At 33.8% G+C, this 9410-nt stretch overlaps 1 protein-coding gene across 1 annotated transcript in view; it reads right to left on the bottom strand.

The window, feature by feature from the left end:
* Positions 1-9410, bottom strand: part of ATP8A1 (ATPase, aminophospholipid transporter (APLT), class I, type 8A, member 1) — a 60466-nt gene that overhangs the window by 26606 nt on the left and 24450 nt on the right. The window contains exons 10-13 of the mRNA XM_008936087.1: positions 6390-6501; positions 5353-5518; positions 2792-2919; positions 1046-1123 (exon numbers count right to left, since the gene is read on the bottom strand). Coding sequence (XP_008934335.1) covers positions 1046-1123; positions 2792-2919; positions 5353-5518; positions 6390-6501 — 484 coding nt within the window. The remainder of the gene's footprint in view (positions 1-1045; positions 1124-2791; positions 2920-5352; positions 5519-6389; positions 6502-9410) is intronic.

Raw genomic sequence — 9410 nt, 5'->3', positions numbered from 1 at the left:
AGGGAAAGACCTATCCTTGTCTATGTAGATCAACGTTAGAAAATGTTAACCTGCACTACTTTTTGGTTTCCAAAAAGGCAGACCTCTTAAGTATTAGTCCCTAAGACTTGTTTGCTATATGGCTAAAATTATTATTTATTGTTCTTGGAAATATAAACTCAAATTTTACATTCCTATGCAATAAAGGATTAGTTACAAAAATATCTAGGTTATGAAATGTAAGAATACATATTCTTGTGTATAATAATCTTGAATTAATATTTTTTCCACAGAATCTGTTTACCATCACCAGTCAGTGTAACAGAAAACACAGTATTTAGCATGTTTTTAAAGCAAGAATGTAAACACAATTGGCTGACACAGCAAATATGTGTGCTGCTTATGGATGTGCCCCAGGCAGACTTCTACACAGTCGTATTTCCATAAAATGAAGAAGATACAAAGAATGATCTCTTGTTAAAGCCTAACTGATTTTATAGCATTAAAACAGAACACTAAAGCAAATGAAGAATTCAGTCCAAATTTCCAGGTCTTAGTTCAGTCATATGTCCCCATTCTATTCAATGCTTCCCATCTGCAGTGGCAAAAAGAGGGAAGGTATACAACCATGACTCAATCCTAGAGCATACCCACTGTCTCTTCTGAGCAAAGCAGAGTGTGAAAAAAAAGAACTACATACTGAAGATGCACACCATCACACTGTACATACAGAGACTAAATTTTCATGTCACAGACAGCCTTAATTCTCAGCATTCCTCTGATTTTGTAACTTTAAAGACACACTTCAACCTTCTGTGATTACCACCTGCACATAGATACATAAGGCAGTGTTTATTCATTTAATACTGGTTTCAAAAATTTAACTCCCACATATTGCAAAGTGTTTTTAAAAGTATCTCACAAAATGGAGAGAACAGAAATAAAGACTAAGGGAAGAATATAATTTTTCTTGAATTAATTATCACATTATTTTAGTAATTTAGATTGTAAAAAGCACATGAATTATTTCAACGCACAGAGTTAGAATCACTACTTTTTTTTCTACCTGTCCAAGTTCTTCATTGAGATTTGAAGTACGAGCCATTGCAGCAGTGTCTGTAGGTTCATAGTGCATGTCAATGTCCTACAGATAAAAAAGTGTGCATTTTAAAAGTTAGTCTTCCATATCTTACTACAAGAAATCTAGTACATAAAAAGTGTAGAAGGATAGATTGAACATGAATACAAGTTATCTACTTATGACTATTTCAACATGGGAAGCCAGACACAATCAGATCACCTCCAAGAGTCCCCAGAAAAAGAAATTAAATTCCCTCTTTAAAACAAAAACTTGTATGATTCTTTTGAGATTTTACCCTCATTATTTCTAGTGATCTATATAATTGAAAAACTGTTGTACTAATGCATCTAAAATAGATTTAGCAACAAGCAAGGAGAAATAGTACATTGTAACACTTAGAGAGAAGTCAGTCTTATCTATTTACACTGTACACACAACCAGTCATTTCTAAACCACAAAATAAATACATTTTGAGATAAAAACAGAGATTGATTTCAGAGGACACAATAAACGTATGGTATACTACAAGTGGTGGGGTTTGGTTGGTTTCGATTTTCTTACTTGTTAAAAAAAATAAATCAGATTTTATTAACAAAAAATATCAGATTATTAAACACACTAAAAGATTAAAACATTATGATATATGGCAATGTAGTGCAACAGATTGCAGATGACCAGCTTCTCTACCGGTGTGATATGCACACATGCAAAGGTAATGTTCAAGATAATACATGTCCTGAGTCACAGATTAAGATAAATTAAAGAAAACTAAACCTTCATTATGACAAATGAAAGGAGGAACAGAAGTGAAATCAGTCTTTCGAAATTGTTGTATAAACAGTTGCCAGTCTACATACTCAAAATGAGTGAGTCTTTGTGGAATATTTATTTTAGAATAAAGAACATAAAGGAAGACTTTCACTGTCAGCAATTTGTTCTATAGCACAAAATGAAATGAAGAAATCAAGACCAGCTGACAGCTGACAAAAAGATTTAGCTTTTAAAATAAAGCATACACTTCACCTGTTATTCCACATACAGTGTCATGCAGATGCAGACAAAAGTGTCTTTCACGCACACAAATCTGTTTCACAACTTTTACCAAGGAGCCAAATTAAAGAGTTCAGAATGGTATGATTAATTTATATACTGGGAAGATTGAAGGCATGTTATCAAAAGTACTTCCATGGCTTTAAGAATACTTCACCCACACCCTCTTTCCCCTCCATTTAATTAATTTAAAAAAAAATAATTTTGACATTAATATTTTGTAAGAGATAATAGTAACAGATGCCGAGTCTGAAAAAAACCCCCAAACCACAACATTAAACTATGGTGGCAAAATCAGCAAAATACCAAAATAAAACCCAGAACATGTACTATGCTTAGAAAGAACAAATGGAGCAGGACAAAACTCCACTGGACCGCAAAACACTTTTTTCTGATCATTCTGGATGAACCTGATACCCGAATATTAATAATGAGAAAGTACAAAACACATTAAAATATGTTCCAAAAAGCAGCTTGGTGCAGGTATAAAAGCACCAAGTACAACCATTTATTATTACTTTCTCAGATTCCAGTAATAATAAATAAACAGCATACTTAAGTATTTACATTAAGAAAAACTCTGAAAAAAAAATTTACAAGTAGACAAGCAAGCAATAATTTCACTTACTCGTAAACCATTTGATTTTAGAAGTCAATGCATATTGTAAAAATAATATTTACCCAATTTATGAAATATGCCTGGATAAATTTAACAACTTCAAGTGTAACCAACAAACTTATTGGAATAAGATTATTGAAGAGAATGATAAAAGTCAAGAAATTCAATCCAAAGTTGCTTGCTCCACCATCTGCCAAAAAACAAAGCCAGTAAAAAAAAAATTAAGAACATACTTAAACGTATATATATACATTGTATTCAGAGCATTGCATTAACTGCTAATTTTAAAACAGTTCTGTGTCTAAGAGGAAACTTGAGAATTATGGTATCACTTGCCAGTAAGTATGGCCTTTATAAGAGTTAAGAATCTTTATTATAAAGTGGAGTTCAAATTTAGAGGTCTTTGCCATTTTCACGAAGTTCTGAAAAGCAAATTTACCAGCTATTTCCTCTTTTGCTACATTTTAAGATCATAATCTGGGAATATCTGTATATAGCAACCAAATTATAAACTCTAGATTAGAGTTTTATATTTTTAAAGGGGGAAATATGGAGTGGAACGCATTTTTTCTCTATCCACCCTTACACCTTCCTATTGCCCTCCAATCCACCAAAATTCTATGAAAAAAGTAAATTCACATCACATGAAAAAAAGAGATTAGATTAGAGAGTTTAATAAAATTTCTGAAAGGACAGGAAATGTTACTATTAACATATATAACAAGAAGTTTTATATTACTTCTGTCTTTTAAAGTTTTAGGTAATTCTAGTAGTAGTACCTCAGAGAGGATGCAAACAGAATAGCAGTTTGCTCTCCAGCACAGCAAAAGGGTATAAGCTGTAGCCTGCTTGTCTGTATTTAAAGATCTCTCAAAGAAAAAAAAAGTTTCAGATGCATTTCCAGTGCCTATGGAACGTGGACCTGGTTGCTGCTCTGTGATCGAAGTGAGCAAGTTTTGAATACTTTCATTAAACATAAATTCCAGCATCAAATGAAGAAGTCTTTGACCAGAGAGCTAAAGTTCACCATGACATTAATATCCTCAATGACAATGGAGATTAAATGAAATTTGATCTCTATTGCTACCTGTAGATAAAATAATATTCAGATATTTATTGCCAACATTAGCATTTTTTTTTTTTACCATCCACAGGCAACAGACTGCTCTAACTAAACACTAACAGCATTCAGAAAGGTGGGGTATTGCTGGGAAACTGTTTCACTACCACATAAAAATTCAATAACTAAAGGGAAAGGGGAATAAATTGCTTCTTACATATTAGAAGTATCTTGTACAAAAGCAACTATAAGTTGAATGCAGCCTTAAAGGGCGGATATTACAAACTACAAAATTTCATTTAATCATGGGGCATGTATTAGAAAATAAACTGACAGGGATAGTCACTTGAAGAACAGACAAAATATCAGTGACCACTATTTCATGTTTTGTGCTAACCACCATATTCTGAAAACTTTTACATATCACAGAAAAGAAAATAAATGCATTGAAAGGAAGAATCAGGTAAAAAATAATAAATGAGAAAGCAGATCTAATGCAATCCTTGTGGTAATATAATTACTGGAAATTGTCAATATTCCATTAATGATTTAACTTTTTTCCACCTCAAGATGAAAATCTGAAAGTTAAGTTTCTTCCTTTTTTTAATTTAGAAAAAGTTTCTTCCTCAGCATCAAAAAGAGAAGCAAGGTTCTCAGTAAAAGAAAGTTCATCATAAATGCAGATGTTTTGTTCAAAAAGAACTTTAAAAGAGTGTTTTCAAAACAGAAATTTAAGAATTTTAGTTTAAAACTGACCAAACCACCCCATAATCCCTACTGCAATGACTACATTGAGTAGCTTTCTTTGTATTCAAGACTGTTGTTTTGGAAGCAGAAAGCCTAGTTCTGGTTCTACTATCTAAATAAAGCAAGTTCTAAGCCCACTATAAGAAATTCTGAAAACATGAGTAACTGACCACAAAGTGTATTTTTGAACGCTTCCCTCACACACGGTCAAATTACGTCAACTGTTGCATGCTGCTGTGAAAGGCCCACATAACATCACATTGCCTTGCATCCACCATGGCTGCAGCCACCCAGTTTATATCAGATGAGATCTTTTGTGCCTGTTTATCTTCTTTAGGAGCTGTCTGCTAAGATCTCATGTTGGCAGCCAGTAATTAATTAGAATCCTGTATAGTATAAATTATAAAGCCACAACATCATTTCGTGCAATGAGGGAGCTTAAAAATTCAGAAAAGTCACTGCACCTTTAAATGTTATCCACCAGTAATAGCTGCAAATGGCCTTTGTCTGATGTCATGAAACCTGACTGCTGCTACCATTGCAATGCTGATACAGACCCTGCTGAGCTGCAGAGATGTAAAGACTGAAAGATGTAGAGGCAAACAACAAAGCTCCCCTTCCTGAATTTAGCAAGAGCTAAGATGGCACAGTAGGACAGATTTTATACATGCTGTAATAAACCTAGCCTAATGACTTTAGTCAACAATCAATGAAGAAAGACTAATAAAAACCACACTGTGTAAAAGATGGTAATTATCCTCTTTTCTAAATATGAAAGACAGCTGAACACTGAAATATTAATATTTTACATCTTACAATTCAGATCAAGATACCAGTCTCTGCCAGTATGCCTTCGATTCCATATAGCTGAACCAATAGAGCAGATCAAAGACATTGCAATAAGGATGCAGAACAGAATCAAAATCTGAATATTTGTAATTCGTTCCACATTAGACATTTTAAGAGGTGGACTTGTTGAATTCTGCAAAGACAAAAACCAACAGTGGCAATTAAATATTACAAGAGGTACATGCAGACCTCGCTTTCGCATCCTTTTATAAATATTCTTCCATAGATATCATCACCATAAATGGCATAACTCTTTCACTCAAAAGAAAGAAAAAGAGGCAGCTTGTAAACCCATAAATTTAGAGATGTAGATTTGTGTCACAAGCAGTTTAAACAATCACACAGAACAGCAACAGCTAACAGTACACATTAAGAGTGACTGTACATACACCTTACCAGTGCTACAGAAGACAACTGCTAATAGAGGCAATTGAACTTTTTAAGAGAGCTTACAAATCAGAGAAGCAGTAAGAGACATGCATGACCAATCTGAATGCAGACCTTTTTTCTCAACAAATGCATCTCAATTTTGCTATTTCAAACAGCAGTAGGAAAAGTAATTTCATTGTCTGAGAATGGTTCTCTTCCTTCATTTTCAATAAAGTTTCACTTTTGTTTTCTGACAAGAATGCTTACCTTTGAACTTGAAAGAAAGCTCCACAAGAGGACAGTTTTAGGAGCAGTTAAAAATAAAAAAAGATTAACAGGCAAACTATAATGATCCAGTTTGCTAACACAATAGTTTTCAAAACACAAGTTACAAAATTGACTCAACAAATATGCTTGCTACTGGCAAAACTACTCTGTGGCTAAGTGACTAACAGTAACAAGAAACTGCTTTATTTTTATTTGGTTTACTACATAAGAAGGACGCTCTATTTCTGACATTTTAATTACTATGTTGAATCTGGCTATGTTTTTTGAACTGATTTTCTGTGCTCTGTAATGGCATAATAAGGTAACAAACCAGATAATTTAGAGAGAAAAAAAACCAAGTGACAAACCTGCATAAGTTTTGTGTCGTGTCCTGTATAGACAACTATCCCATGAACCCACTGAGTATTTCTCAACTGAGCTCCTCGTAGAAGAATCTGATCAGATCCCAAAGGAACAGTCCTAGGAAGAAGGAATTTTATATTTCAGCATTAAAACAATGTCAAAGAAGAAATGTAACCAGCAGTTGTTAAAACTTACTAGCTAATTTCTCAAAATGTGCATGATTATTCTAAGTATTCTAGGAATTCAATTTTCAAAGTTAATTTTTTGAGAGTGTTGACAGAGAGAAAACTTGACAGTTTAAAGCAAGTCCAAAAATCTAAGTTTGCAAAAGTATTACTGATCACTTAATTTTGTCTATGGACATTAAAGATATGGTGCTACTTAAGCAATCATACTGAAACTAACAAAGGCTAATTTTCCCTTGATTTATGATTACAAAGTTTTTTCCTAAGTGCTTGCTGAAATTCAACTACTCTTATAGAACTGATTTTGTAAAGCAATTTTCAAATGAAATAATTTTCTGAACTCTCAATCCACTCTTCCAGTGAAACAAATAACCCTTATGATCATGATTAACTGTTTAAAATTCAGATCAGTATTTTCTGCACCTTCTTTAAATTGCAAAGCCAAGAAAATTTACCCGTGTTACCTTTTAGAACTGCACCCACTAAACAAGCAACAAAACCTTGTAAGGTGTTAGAAACACTGTCTTACAATTTAGACAACTGACTTTATACACATACTGTAGCTCATGTTTTTCTTAATATAAGAAGTTTTAGATGTTTGTTCCAGGGAAATAGTAATAACTCATACTCTATTTTTGCACTTCTCTTTCTATCAATACCAGCTAGCAGTTCAGACTTGACAACAGTGCTCTAGTGTTTGGCATTCTTACCTAAAACTGTTATCTCTGAAGTTGTTTAAAACCAACGCATTATGAAGATCACAAATAAACTGCTTAATGACAGTTACTATATCTTTGATATGTATGACACAAAGAGTCTGAGGAAGCCATGATATTTGGTAACATTTCTGGTAGCACAACAAGCATCAAGTTAGTCTATGCAAGTAAGTTTCAGGTAATTTTTTTTTTTGTTTGTTTGTTTGTCATGTTGCCCTCTCCTCTCACAAACAAGCTTTTAAGATTCAAAGACTGCAAGTAAAGAGAAAACAACACATTCTTCCTCCCCTAAAATTAACAGTGCAATGTTAATTTGCAGAAACTAGAAAAAAAAAAATTGATCTGGAGAAGTATTTAAGTTTTTTTTTCTGTAAAAAACTAAACAAATAACAAACACAACACCACCACAACTAAGTCCTCTTACTTTCTAAGAAACTAACATGAAGCACACTGACTGTTTAAGGAATCATTCTCCCCACCAAGTAAGCATGTTTCAGCAACTGAAATGTTGAATGATACTGAAAATAATTTCCAGGTGCAGTCACTTCATCAAAAGAAGGAACTGGAAAAGAAAACTGAAATGAAAAACTTACTGAAATTTACTTGCTTTCTAAATCTGAACTATGTTGCTCTTGAATTTTAAATGTGTTCATGACATGGCAAAATTAAGAGAATAAGTGTCCTTTCCATGAAAAGAACTGCTGGGGTTTGAATTACAAAAGAATCATTAAGAGGGACTCCTGCTGCCATTAAAGATTGTCCCTGCACTTACATTTATTTGCATTCCTGGATCAGAATCATTCTAAGACTTTTGAACCACCCATCAGTACAACACGTAGACATTTCAGTTAAGGAATGGATTACATATCTTTCCAAGAATAATTAGATATTTTTAGTCTACTAACACTAATAACATAGTAAGAGAAGATGAAAAGTAGAGGAAGTTACTTTTAAGCTCGCCACGGATAAATTGGAAACATTTCCAACTCTGGACCACCTCTGGAATGCTAAAAGACTTTCTGTCCCTCCAACCAACAACTGCTCCAGCTTGGGACAAGAACTCATCCTCAAGCGTCTGTTACTGGGAAGACAATCAGGAGAGACTTAAGATTGCAGCCAGTGGAAGCTGTCTCTAGCAGAACTGCTGCACAGACCAAGGAGATAAAACAGACAGCAGAACTACTAGGGACATAAAAAGCCCAGATCTGCCATGTGTCATGCTGATCCTCAGTGTTGTGATCTTATCCCATTCTCTAATGAGGTGATGGTGCAATGACTTGACAGAGCTCTGGCCTCAGCCTTCTCAAAAAACACTCCAACTCCTCTGCTCCTTCTTGTACACTACACAACTAACTACTCCTCAGCAATGTATCTGGGTTCTATTTGGTAAGGGATGTTCTCAGTGGGAGAACCCTTTCAGCATATCTTTCTGCCAGGGCTGTCAAGGGTATATTAAGGGCTACTAAGACACATTTGAAAACTTACATAGATAAATGTTTTTCTTAACAAGCATACTTTACTCTTATCCAAAATTTTCTTAAGAATGTCTTCAGGAAAACATTTACTTTAGGTCTGGATAACCACTATCTGCGCCCTTGTTTTCCATTTCCTCACTGTTTTTCTCTTGAATCTGATCATATTTTCAAATTTACCCAGAAGACACATTTGAAAACTTACATAGATAAATGTTTTTCTTAACAAGCATACTTTACTCTTATCCAAAATTTTCTTAAGAATGTCTTCAGGAAAACATTTACTTTAGGTCTGGATAACCACTATCTGCGCCCTTGTTTTCCATTTCCTCACTGTTTTTCTCTGAGTCTGATCATATTTTACCCAGGCTAAAGAACTTTTCTCCTTCACATAGGTAATTGTCTTCATTGCCTCAAACCAAATGACATGCTTCTACATATTCATGAGCATAAGAAAGAGGTGCATTACTTTGGAGACAGAATAGTTAACACACTGAAAAGCTGAGGATAGCCTGAAAACTTTTTTGGGCTCTTTTAGTTCACAGATTAGCCAAATGGCAAAGTCATGGTGGTGGCATTCTAAGTCATTAAATAGCTCAGTATCCCAAAGGGAAAAAAAAGAAAAAAAAAAAAACAAAAAAAAAAAAAAAAAA

Source organism: Merops nubicus, unplaced genomic scaffold (assembly GCF_000691845.1).
Source record: "Merops nubicus isolate BGI_N331 unplaced genomic scaffold, ASM69184v1 scaffold8522, whole genome shotgun sequence".
Lineage (NCBI taxonomy): Eukaryota > Metazoa > Chordata > Aves > Coraciiformes > Meropidae > Merops > Merops nubicus.
This window is presented reverse-complemented; position numbering and strand designations above follow the sequence as displayed.